Consider the following 13,543-nt stretch of genomic DNA (forward strand, 5'->3'; position numbering starts at 1 on the left):
ATCCCAAAGAAAGGCAATGCCAAAGAATGCTCAAACTACCGCACAATTGCACTCATCTCACACGCTAGTAAGGTAATGCTTAAAATTCTCCAAGCCAGGCTTCAGCAATATGTGAACCGTGAACTTCCAGATGTTCAAGCTGGTTTTAGAAAAGGCAGAGGAACCAGACATCAAATTGCCAACATCCGCTGGATCGTGGAAAAAGCAAGAAAGTTCCAGAAAAACATCTATTTCTGCTTTATTGACTATGCCAAAGCCTTTGACTGTGTGGATCAGAATAAACTGTGGAAAATTCTTCAAGAGATGGGACTACCAGACCACCTGATCTGCCTCTTGAGAAATGTGTATGCCCGTCAGGAAGCAACAGTTAGAACTGGACATGGAACAACAAACTGGTTCCAAATAGGAAAAGGAGTACATCAAGGCTGTATATTGTCACCCTGTTTATTTAACTTCTATGCAGAGTACATCATGAGAAACGCTGGACTGGAAGAAACACAAGCTGGAATCAAGATCACCGGGAGAAATATCAATAACCTCAGATATGCAGATGACACCACCCTTATGGCAGAAAGTTAAGAGGAACTAAAAAGCCTCTTGATGAAAGTGAAAGAGGAGAGTGAAAAAGTTGGCTTCAAGCTCAACATTAAGAAAACGAAGATCATGGCATCCGGTCCCATCACTTCATGGGAAATAGATGGGGAAACAGTGGAAACAGTGTCAGACTTTATTTTTCTGGGCTCCAAAATCACTGCAGATGGTGACTGCAGCCATGAAATTAAAAGACGCTTACTCCTTGGAAGGAAAGTTATGACCAACCTAGATAGCATATTCAAAAGCAGAGACATTACCTTGCCAACAAAGGTCCGTCTAGTCAAGGCTATGGTTTTTCCTGTGGTCATGTATGGATGTGAGAGTTGGACTGTGAAGAAGGCTGAGTGCCAAAGAATTGATGCTTTTGAACTGTGGTGTTGGAGAAGACTCTTGAGAGTCCCTTGGACTGCAAGGAGATCTAACCAGTCCATCCTAAAGGAGATCAGTCCTGGGATTTCTTTGGAAGGAATGATGCTAAAGCTGAAACTCCAGTACTTTGGCCACCTCATGAGAAGAGTTGACTCATTGGAAAAGACTCTGATGCTGGGAGGGATTGGGGGCAAGAGGAGAATGGGACGCCAGAGGATGAGATGGCTGGATGGCATCACTGACTCGATGGACATGAGTCTGAGTGAACTCTGGGAGTTGGTGATGGACAGGGAGGCCTGGCGTGCTGCGATTCATGGGGTCGCAAAGAGTCGGACACGACTGAGCGACTCATCTGATCTGGATTGGATATTCTTTTTTTGAAGTATCTGGTCAAGACTTCTGCCCATTTTTCTATTGGGGTGTCAGTCTTTTTTTTTAATTGACTTGTAAGTGTTCTTTTCAAGCTTGTTTTGGCTACTTGGGGTCCCTTGCATTTCCATATTGATTCTAAGATCAGCATATCCATTTCTGCAAACGAGATGGTTAGAATTTTGATAAGGATTGCATTGAATCTGTAGATCAACTTGGAAAATGTTACAGTCTTAATATTAAATATTTTAATCCATGGACACAGATGTCTTTCCCTTTATTTAGATCCTTCTTTTCAAAACATTTTGTAGTGTTCAGTGTACAACTTCTCTACTCTTTAAATTTACTCCTACGTATTTAATTCTTGTTGATGATGTTATAAATGGAACTGTTTTCTTAATTTTGTTTTCACCACTTCTGACTTCTAACTGACAGAACGGCAAGATCATAAATTTGTGTTGTTTTAAGCTATTAAGTTTGTGGCAATGTGTTACAGCAACAAGAGAAAACGAAAATGCTCTTAGTATTCTAGTTCTTTTATATTTGCTTTTATGTACTTTATGGCCCCAAAAAAGGTAAATCTAAGTAAATCTTCCACGTGTAGTTGAAAAAATGTTTTCTCTAAGTGTTGCAACTTGAACAGCATGAGTTGGAACTGCGTAGGTCCACTTGTATATGGACTTTTGTCAGCAAATATGGACTATAGTACTACCCCATCCCCAGTCAGTGGAGTCTGCAGATGTGGAAGCTTGGATATAGAGGGGTTAATGTAAAGCTATATAGGGAGATTTTCAGCTGTGCTGGGGAGGGGGTCTGTGCCTCAACCTTCCTGTTGTTCAAGGGTCAAGTCTCTGTACATGTATATACGCCACGTGTAATGTTAGACACCTAGGCTGTTCCCATGTCGTGACTGTTACTCTCCCTATTCTTGTCACTGCCGTACCTAATTTAGTTCTACATGTATTTTACATGGCACAGTAAGTTAGTATTATTATTTTATGCAGCTAATATGTATTAGGTTTCACCCGCACATTTGTACTTTCTATTGTCTCATTCTTTTCTCCATTTCCATAGCTCCATTTGATCTCATTGTCTTCTGCCCCGAAGAATTTTCTGCAGTATTTCTTTTAATGCATTTCTGTTGTATATGAATTCTCTAGGGTTTAGTTTGTTTGAAAATGTCTTTATTTCATGCACATTTTGAAGGATGTTTTTAATAAGCATAGAGTTCTAGTTGACAATTCTTTGCTTTCAGCACATTGAAGATGTCATTTCATTGTTCTTTGGCTTCTATTATTTTTGTTTAAAACTCAGCTTCCATCATTACTGTTTTTCTTTTGGAGGTAATATGTTTCTTTTCTTTGGCTGGTTTCAAGATTTTTTTTTTTTTTTTTGTCTTTGTCTTTAAGTAGTTTTACCATGATGTGCCTAGATGTGGTCTCCTTTGTTCTGTTTGAAATTGTAAAGTTTTAAAAATATTTAGCTTGACGTCTTTGGGAAACATGGGGAAATTTTCAACTGTTATCCATTTGAATATCACTTCAGTTCAATATTCTCTTGTTTCTCCTTCAGAATCTCTAAATACATACATGTTAGAAATTTTTACCAAGTCCCATATCTTTTGTATATTAACTATACTTTTCTTTTTTTGCTTTCCATTCTCAGTCTGAATATTTTCTGCTGTCATATATTCCAACTTATAGATTCTCTTTTCTGCAATATCTAATCTGTCAATAAACCTCATCTGTTGATTCTTATTTTGGGTTATTAGATATTCCAATTCCAGACTTGCATTTTTCAAAGATTCTAGTTCTCTTGAAATTCTCCATCTTGTCGTCTTCTTTCTTGAAGTTATCAACTGTAGATATTTTGAAATCTATATATGATAAGTCACATATAAGATTTTTTTCTTTGTTTTTAGGAATTTGCTTGTGTCTCTTAGAATACCTGGTAAATTTTGGTAAGCGCTGGACATAAAACAAACTATGACAAACTTAGAGCCAACTAGAAATGCTGGATTATGTTGTTTTCTTCCAGAGGGAACCAAATTTTCTTTTGCTTCTGGCACGCTTTTCAAATACTGGTAGATCATTTTTTTTTTTTTTTTAATCTGGGTTTGAATGGGCTCAACACTGGATTTTAGTCTTTATGAGCATTGAACTATTTCTGCTTCCCTCTCACTTCTAATGTGTAGCCCTTTCATGGTTCCAGTTGGAAGTCTGAAGTGTTTACCAGGGCCTTCTCTTTGGTGGACCCTGAACATCAATTTTTATCATGAGACTGGCTGTAGACTTCTGAGCCTCTGGGTCCTATGAAGTTTACAAATCAGCAATGCCTGGAGGAAAACAGTGATTCAAATACTTGACTTATTTCAGTGTTCTTTCCTTGGCTCTTGGCTCTTAGTTCTTCAGGGCCTAGCTGTCTTAGTATCTCCCCAATGTCTTCAAACAGAAGTTCTTTGTTTTTATTTTTACATTTTATATATTTTATCCAGATTTTTAAGTTGTTCTTGGCAAAGAGATTGGTCTAAAGCAAACTAGTCTGTCATGACTAAAAGCAGGAGTCCATTGTACTTATTTTTGTCATTACCTTCTATTTTAAGACCAGTGATTTCTGGCTTTCCTTTTATATTAGTGAAATAATTTCCTTTCTAAGCAAGTGTATTTATTATGAGAAATGTACAAGTTGTAGCAAAACACGACAAACAGTTTAATAAATACTTGTTTCCCTCCCCAATGTGTAACATACTCGAATAAAGAAGAGTTGACTTAAATGAAAGAACTACATAAATAACAGTACTGATGATGCTTGGGGAGGGTAAAAATGGTGGTGATGGGGTTCAAAAAGTTGTTTTATATATAGAGAAAGGGAAATTCACAAGTCATTGTCTTGCTTAACATTATACAGAATGTGCCTGGTAGAGCTGACATGATGATTCAGGTGTCTGGGTGCCCGTTGTAATCTTTTATCTGTTCTAACACAGTTCCTAGAGGCAATTCTGTCTCCTTGACTGGCTCTCAGAGGTTTCATTTCTGTAGTTTATTTTCCATTTTGGCCTGCATTCTTCCATGTGTATCCTAAGCCTATTTTTATAATTGTCTTTTAGTTATTGGATTGTAAAAAAAAAGAAAGTAGGCCTAGGCCTAACCCGTGAGTGTGTTTCTGTGGTGTGTGTGCAAGCATGTGTGTGTGCGTGTGTATGTATGTTTCAAATCCCAGTCAGTTTTTACTAGCAGTTTCTATATAATGTTTGAGCCCATGAGATTCAGGGTGATTGATCCTTCTAAATGTTCTCCTCCTTTTAAAACTGCATACAAAAGAATGACCAGTTCTGTGGAATTTATTGTTACTAAATCTCCTCTCCATTTGCTTAATTGTATTATTTGCCTGGGGGATGCTGTTTAAATGTGGAGCCAAGTCAGCTAAATGAAACATGATCCTGGCTCAAGAAAATAATGATGTGTCTCTTTTGCTAAATAACAGTCTCCCCCCTCATCTGCAGATGCTTGGAACCACACCCTCATTTTCTGGAGGCCAGAGAGGGTGGTGCCCGGCATGGTCTTGGGTGTCGAGGGCATTGGCCAGGGAGTGGGCAGACCAGTGTCGCAGGAAGCAGAGCTTGGGTTGGAGACCCAGAAGATGCTGAGGACACCGAGTGACTTGGACAAGTGGGATCCTTGGGCTTTCCTCTGCTCCTGGATTTAGGCCAGGTCTTGTCCCTGCCCAACCAAGAAGCTGAAAACCAATGCTATTGGGTAGCCATTTAGTTGAGAAAATGGTCAAGGCTGGAAAAGGTTCGAGGCAATCACTGCTTCCTTTATATCAAAGATCACAGAGGGGTAGTGGAAGGGGCTTCCCTGGTGGCTGGTGGCTCAGTGGTAAAGAATCCACTTGCCAATGCAGGAGACACGGGTTTGATCCCTGATCTGGGAAGATTCCATGTGCCCTGGAGCAAGTAAGCCCGTGTACCACAACTGCTGAGCCTGCACTCTAAAGCCCAAGAGCTGCAACTACGAGCCCACGAGCTGCAACTATGGACGCCTGTGTGCCTCAGAGCCCGCGCTCTGCAGCAAGAGAAGCCACCACAATGAGAAGCCTGGGCACGAGGAAGAGCAGCCCCGCTCACCACAGCTAGAGAAAAGCCCACACAGCAATGAAGACAGCACAGTCAAAATGTAAAGACGATGATTAAAATTAACATCTAGCCTCTTAACCCCCTTTTTAAAAAATCACTGGGACTCAGTACTTAACATTTCTAGATTAGTGGTTTTTTTCCCAATCATGTCATGACACAACCCATCACAGACAACCATTCTCAACTTTTTAACCTTCCCTCTTGGGGTCCTCTGAAATCAAATAAGAGCAGGGGATGCATCCCAGGTCACTCGATTAATACTTACCAAGTGTCCACGGCGTGCCAGGCGCTGGTCTAGGCTCTGGGGACGTGGCAGCAAGGCCTGCTTGTGTAGAACTGACGTTCAGGGTCAGATGGGGTAAGAAAAGACAAATCAAACACATGGGTGATGTTATGAATGGAAAGTGTTATGGAAAAAAATCAAAAGGAGATAAGGAGGGCTGGGTCAGGTAGGGCTCCTGTGTTAAACAGGGTGGTCAGGGAAGCCCTCCCAGAAGAGGTGAAGAGGATGAACCTTGTGGTTTGGGCTGCAGGGAGAAGTTATAAGTGGCTGCTCAACTGACAGTCTTGAATGCTAGTTGGGATCAGAACTGTGGTAACAAATGTCTTCTAGACCTAAGTCCCTGAGTGTCTGACTCATTAGGTCTAAGCAGAGTCTGGCCATCTGCTTTCTAGAAAACCTTAAGGCAATTCTGATGTGAAGGTTGAAAACCTACTTTAAAATATATGTATTTTACTGTGAACTTTCTGTACTTTGAAAGCCAAAAACATTGTTCTAAGAATTAGAAATTTCACATTCAGAAAGGACTCTCCGGGAGGCTGCCATTTTGTTCGCAGTTACTGAGTGCTTGCTGTTTTGGAGCTCATTCCCCGTTCACTGTCTTATCTGATCTTCTTGACACTCTCACTGCTACAAAGGGACCGACTCTGGGTTCAGAGCTCAGCTCGCTTCACCGCAGGTCTGGGGTGTGGACTCGTGAGTGTGAGCGTCTGCTCGGTCTCTGTCCCATGAAGGCTGCCTCCTTCATCTCTCTGAGCCCAGTTTTTGCCAAGGCCAGCTAGACTCTTGGTAAAACATTTTCCCAAGAAAAGTTTCTGGACCAACTCCTGGGTGTTAGGCCTTTGGGAAAACTCACTTTCTGAATTAAAAGAGACCTCAGAGATCATGTAGCTGCGCAGGAGTAGGAAAGGTGAGTCATGTCTGCCATGATCCTTTCCCCATTACCTCTGTACCCATGGAAACCATCAGTAAAAGAACCTAGATGCAACCTCAGAACCCTCTTAACTCAGGGCACTAGTTAACAGCTACTGATGTAGCCAATGTGGCCCACAGAGAAGAAACTTCTTTGCCATCTGGACTATTCCTTCCTAACCCATCAGAAAGCCAGGACCCAGTGGGGTCACAGTTTATCAAAGACACATGGTTAGTTTGTACCACAGCTGGATCTCATATCAGATGATAGCTTTCTTTTTCTTTTTTTTAATACAAGCCACTTTAAGTGGCCTAGGAATCTCATCCTTCAAACTCTGGTATGTAAGATACATAGCTATAAACAACCATCAGCCATGCTCAGCTTCTGGATGAAATCATTTCTGCACCGTGGCAGCAACATAACGTCTGATTCCCACTTTGGAGCTATGCCACATTCTGGGAGGCAGCAGAGGACCGAGGCATGAGTGCCTGTATGGTCCTCCCTTGGTCCCTGTGCTCTGTCGTGGCATCTATTGGTGCTTCCCCATGGTCTGGTCTTCAGTCATCAGCCTTCTGCGAGCACGCTGGTGCCTGAGTCCACATTCCTCATCTTGTCTGATCATTGGCCTGGACCTCAGGGCTGCTGCTAAGTTATTCAAGACTGCCATCCGCCATGTTCCATCACATTTAACTCTCCTTCGGCTACTGGCCCTGGTTCCTTGTTATCATCCAAGGATGTGGAATATTTCTGTCTGTGGGTCTGAGGGTATTCTGTGAGGCTGTCTCAGGCTCGATTTGCCTTGTCTATCATCTCAGATCTTGTGCATCAGCCTGGGGACCCTGAAGTCTCTTCTCCCTCCACTGGTACTCAGCATAGTATGGTGGTGGGGAGGATGGAGAAACTGGCCTCGGGTCCCCCTTCTGTCAGTGCATGGATAGGCTGGTATCCGTGTGCCCATGTTCAGGCTTGCCATTCACCTCCTGAGACCTTTCCTCTCACCAACCAGACTCATCCCTCTTCTTCTCCCACATCTACTATTATCCAGAAGTTCCCTCCTCGCACATCTCCTCACACTGCGTGCTAAGTCGCTTCAGTCGTGGCCTATTCTTTGCAACCCCATGGACTGTAGTCCAGCAGGCTCCTCTGTCCATGGGATCCTCCAGGCAAGAATACTGGAGTGGGTTGCCATGCCCTCCTCCAGGGGATCTTCCCGACTCAGAGATCTACCCATGTTTCTCGCTTCTCTTGTGTCTCCTGCATTGGCAGGCGAGTTCTTTCCCACTAGTGCCACCTGGGAAGCCCTTGGGAAGAACTGAAAAAAAAAAAAAAAAAGGTTTTCGGATTTCAAAAGCCAGGAAGAAATTCTTATTGCTTTCTCTGTTCCCTTATCTTGTCCTGAGGCAATGAACTCAGGGTGGCCTTACTTGAACAGAAAGAAAGGGAATGTTGCAATATTCCAAAACATGATCTTCTCACATTAAGTTGCCTCACAAGTCTAGATTTCAAAACTTGCCTACTGACTTTCAAACTACAGTCAGTGGGCCAGATCTGACCTGTTGCCTATTTCTGGATGGCCTGCAAACTAAGAATGGTTTTTATATTTTAAATAGTCACATTGGGGCTTCCCTGGTAGCTCAGTGGTAATCTGTCAGCCAATGCAGGAGACACGGGTTTGATCCCTGATCCAGGAAGATCCCATATGCAGTGGAGCAACTAAGCCCGTGTGCCACAACTACTGAGCCTGTGCCCGAGAGCCCGGGAGCCACGATTAATGAAGCCTGTGTGCGTGTCTCTCCCAACAAGAGAAGCCACCGCAGTAAGAAGCCCGCACACCACAAGTAAAGAGTCGTCCCTGCTCCTTGCAACTAGAGAAAAGCCCGAGCACACCGGAGCAGCCAAAAATAAATGAATAAAATTATTTTTTAAAAATATAGTCACATTGAAAATTATTGTGAGGTAACTATAGAATATCCCTTATTTGCATCATGGTCCATAAATCTGTAATTATCCAACTTTCTGAGAAAAGTTTGTGGACCCTGGGTTAGAACCCTGGGTGGGAGGGGGCGCATTTTATCTCGGCTCTCTGAGATTATGGGGAAAGGGGTTCCTGGTTTGCCTTTGCTTATTCACATTCCAACTCTTTAAAATAAAATATCATTGACTGCTCTGCCCATACCAACTGAACTTTGTTCCAGGTTGGTTGAGAAGAAAGAAAGTTCAGAAAAGCTAATGAGGGAGAACCTTCCTAATAAAGGTCCCCCTCAGCACGACTGCTGCCCTCAGTCATCCCCGGGAGCAGACGCTGTCTCTCTGGGGAGCTGCTTCCGACCAGCAGTGACATGTGGAAAATCTACTGTGGATATGAAGTTTCCTGCCCGTAAGCTTGTATTTTGGCATTGTCCCATAGAATACATTGGGAAACAAATGTAATTCCTCCAATTTGGTTCTCCCGACAGGAAAATATGTCACTCGAGTCAAAGAATAATATATGTTGCTATATATTTTTAATAAAATGAGCAAATTGTTTCTGAGTATTTGGAAGGCTTAATTCTTCATTTGCTAGTTAATTTTGAAACCATTACAGTCCTGTGCATTACTCCCTGCAAAGACATGAAATTAACCGTCATATTTTCTGCTGAGGTCTGAAAGTTGAGCAAGTTACTGTTTGACCCAAATAAGCTTCTTTCCCTTCACATTTGCTCTATCATTAACCTCTTTTTGAGCCTGCAGTAAAAGTTACATCATGATCGGATTCAAGGAAAGGTTTTGTGTAAGCCAGGCCTAACACGGATATTTATTACTGGGCTAGCGGCTCGGGAGTCACATTGATTTGGATAATTTGTTCACAATTTACGCTGTGACTATTTCAGACTCTTGAACACAAACACACGCTCTCCTGTTAACCAATTGCCAGAGTGACGGGCACAATAACTGCCTCTGAGAGCTGGGTTTTGCTAAGATCTTTGAGGAAATCTTGTTGGCGTGGCTGATCTTTGCTATGAGCTGTGAAAATTCATCTTCTTAGTTCTCATTAAGTTGCTGATCATGCCACTTTGACTACTTGTACTTACTGTAGAGTTAGTAGCAATGATGATAATGAAGGTTATCCTTTATATGTGCTCAAGCCTTTATATCTATCCTCTCTTGATCCTAGGACGCCCCGAAGACTGAGAACATAAATACCCTTTCTATTTAAAAGAAGGGAACACCAAGACCCAGAGAGGGGAAACAGATTGGTGGGGACTACACAGCTAAAGTGGCCAGTTCCTCTGTTGTCAAGCTTTAAATGCCACCCACCCCCCACCTTTTGGATCATGATCTCTCTTCTTTTGATTTGCTGGTCAACGTTTGAGGGGACCAGATGACCCCCATTGTCATCAGATAGCCCGAGGGTATTTAAGGTGCCTGAGAATAGAGTGTTTATGGAGTTTAGAATAGACTTAAGCATTTTAGTCCTGAATTTAGAAGCAATTTTACTTTTTTTTGAGGTTTTGGTCAAACCACTTGAGGCAAAATAGAACTTCTTTGTTCAAAGGAAATAGACTTTTTAAAGTCTTGTAAAATAGACCCACAATGCTTTTTGGGACTCAAATAACTCTGACCCAAAACGTTTTAATAAATTAAACATAAGTGGATTAGAAACAGACAGGTTGTCTTTTCATGAAATACACCCAGGCCAGACTCAGAAGGAGAAGCACAGAGAAATGTGTTTAGGGTTTCTGTGGACACTGGCAGGCACACAGCTTGATCTTCCTTTTCTTTCTGATAACGGAAGGGAGATGAACTCTGCTATTATTTCTGAGTCTATTTCTTTGTGCCTTTCCAATATGCATCTCTGAATGGGGCCGTGTGTAACCCCTTGTGGTACTGAATTGTGTTATCCCCACCTTCAATGGGTAACCTTTAATCAGGCACAGGAGGTGGGGGTGATGGTGTGTGACTTGGCTGTGTCCATTATCCTTGCTCCGATCTGAAAGATGTACAAGTAACATCAATAGCAGGGTAGTGCTGGGAGGTTTTGGTGGGTTGTAAGTAATTGGGAAGACTGGGGGATTTAGAGTGAAACGGACTGGGGTTAATCCCAACCCTCCCACTCACCTGTTACACAAGTAAGCCATGTGATCTTTGTGAACCGTAGTATCCTCAGTGGTACAATGGAAACAATCACAGTCTATCTATCAGTATTAACTGGGTGATCTATGTCAAGCGTGTATTTAGCAGGTGAACAGCACATAGTGGGGACGCGAGAGATATTCAGTGTCTGCCTTATGGTGGATGTTGGCTGCTTTTACGTTGCCTCCATGGTCCTTTTCTTACTCATAGCACCTGATTTTCCCTTGGGGAGCCTTCTTCCCTTACCACATGGAGTCATGCTGTGAATGTCAGTTAGGTGACCTTTCCTCAGGAGAGAAGGGAGTGGGCAGGTGGCCTAAGATAATAAATTATCTTTCCTGGAATCTGATGCTGGAGCCAAGAGACTCAAGGGCTGAAGTGTTTAATGGTTTTTGCTGCCTGGGGAATATATATGTATGTATGTATGTGTCATTTTTAAAGTTAAGATGTGCCATTGTTACCCAATGTATGTATTATTTATATTGCTGAATTAATTTCTAACTGATAAATTTCATCATCGGTATTATCACATGCCTTAGGTAAAAACTAGAAGGCCAAATGGTACATGAAAAGATGCTCAATACCACTAATTATTAGAGAAATGTGAATCAAAACTCCAGTGAGGTACCACCCCACTCCGATCAGAATGGCCAACATCAAAGAGTCTACAAATGCTAAATGCTACAGAGAGCGTGGAGAAAAAGGAATGCCCCTACACGGCTGGTGGGAAGGTAAACTGGTGCAGGCAGTATGGAGAACAGAATGGAGGTTCTTAAAAAACTAAAAATAGAGCTTCTGTATGATGCAGCAACCCCACTCCTGGGTATATAGCTGCAGAAAGCCGTAAATCAAAGATACACGCACCCCTATGTTCATGGTGGTGCTATTCACAACAGCCAAGACAGGGAACAGCCTAACTGTCCACTGACAGATGAATGGATAAAGAAAATGTGGTACATATACACAGTGGAATATTACTCAGCCATGAAAACAATGAAATCATGTCACTGGCAGCAACATGGATGGATCTAGAGGTTACTAAAGTGAAGTAAGTCAGACAGAGAGAGACAAATATGTGATACCCTTTATATCTGAAATTTTAAAAAATGATACAAAAGAACGTATATACAAAACAGAAATAGACTCACAGACATTAAAAAAAATTATGGGAAATTAAGGGGGAAAAAATTAAGGGAAAAAGCAGGGGACAAGGGACAAACTTGGACTTTCCAGGTGGCTCAGTGATAAAGAATCTGCCTGCCAATGCGAGAGATTCAAGTTTGATCCCTGGATTGGGAAGATCCCCTGCAGGAGGAAATGGCAACTCACTCCACTATTTTTGCCAGGGACAATCCCATGGACAGAGAAGCCTGGCAGGCTACAGGCCAGGAGGTCACAAAAAAGTTGGACATGACTGAGCATCTGAGCACACACAAGAGATAACTTAAGGGTCTAGGATTAACATATATGCACTACCATATATAAAATAGATTTAAGGGCCTAAATCTGATAGATAGAGTGCCTGATGAACTATGTAATGAGGTTCGTGACACTGTATAGGAGACAGGGATCAAGACCATTCCCATAGAAAAGAAATGCAAAAAAGCAAAATGGCTGTCTGGGGAGGCCTTACAAATAGCTGTGAAAAGAAGAGAAGCAAAAAGCAAAGGAGAAAAGGAAAGATATAAACATCTGACTGCAGAGTTCCAAAGAATAGCAAGAAGAGATAAGAAAGCCTTCTTCAGAGATCAATGCAAAGAAATAGAGGATAACAACAGAATGGGAAAGACTAGGGATCTCCTCAAGAAAATCAGAGATACCAAGGGAACATTTCATGCAAAGATGAGCTCGATAAAGGACAGAAATGGTATGGACCTAACAGAAGCAGAAGATATTAAGAAGAGATGGCAGGAATACACAGAAGAACTGTACAAAAAAGATCTTCACGACCCAGATAATCACAATGGTGTGATCACTGACCTAGAGCCAGACATTCTGGAATGTGAAGTCAAGTGGGCCTTAGAAAGCATCACTATCAACAAAGCTAGTGGAGGTGATGGAATTCCAGTTGAGCTGTTCCAGGTCCTGAAAGATGATGCTGTGAAAGTGCTGCACTCAATATGCCAGCAAATGTGGAAAACTCAGCAGTGGCCACAGGACTGGAAAAGGTCAGTTTTCATTCCAATCCCAAAGAAAGGCAATGCCAAAGAATGCTCAAACTACCACACAATTGCACTCATCTCACATGCTAGTAAAGTAATGCTCAAAATTCTCCAAGCCAGGCTTCAGCAATATGTGAACCATGAAGTTCCTGATGTTCAAGCTGGTTTTAGAAAAGGCAGAGGAACCAAAGATCAAATTGCCAACATCCGCTGGATCATGGAAAAAGCAAGAGAGTTCCAGAAAAACATCTATTTCTGCTTTATTGACTATGCCAAAGCCTTTGACTGTGTGGATCATAATAAACTGTGGAAAATTCTGAAAGAGATGGGACTACCAGACCACCTGATCTGCCTCTTGAGAAATTTGTATGTAGGTCAGGAAGCAACAGTTAGAACTGGACATGGAACAACAAACTGGTTCCAAATAGGAAAAGGAGTTCGTCAAGGCTATATATTGTCACCCTGCTTGTTTAACTTATATGCAGAGTACATCATGAGAAACGCTGGGCTGGAAGAAACACAAGCTGGAATCAAGATTGCTGGGAGAAATATCAATAACCTCAGATATGCAGATGACATCACCCTTATGGCAGAAAGTGAAGAGGAAC

The 13,543-nt window shown here is 42.1% G+C and overlaps 1 protein-coding gene across 1 annotated transcript in view; it reads right to left on the reverse strand.

The window, feature by feature from the left end:
- Positions 1–13,543, reverse strand: part of LOC104997263 — a 135,600-nt gene that overhangs the window by 84,277 nt on the left and 37,780 nt on the right. The window contains exon 2 of the mRNA XM_010851932.1: positions 5,733–5,803. Within this exon, the coding sequence (XP_010850234.1) occupies positions 5,733–5,803 (71 nt within the window). The remainder of the gene's footprint in view (positions 1–5,732; positions 5,804–13,543) is intronic.

The sequence above is a fragment of the Bison bison genome, unplaced genomic scaffold (genome assembly GCF_000754665.1).
Source record: "Bison bison bison isolate TAMUID 2011002044 unplaced genomic scaffold, Bison_UMD1.0 scf7180017864304, whole genome shotgun sequence".
Classification (NCBI taxonomy): domain Eukaryota; kingdom Metazoa; phylum Chordata; class Mammalia; order Artiodactyla; family Bovidae; genus Bison; species Bison bison.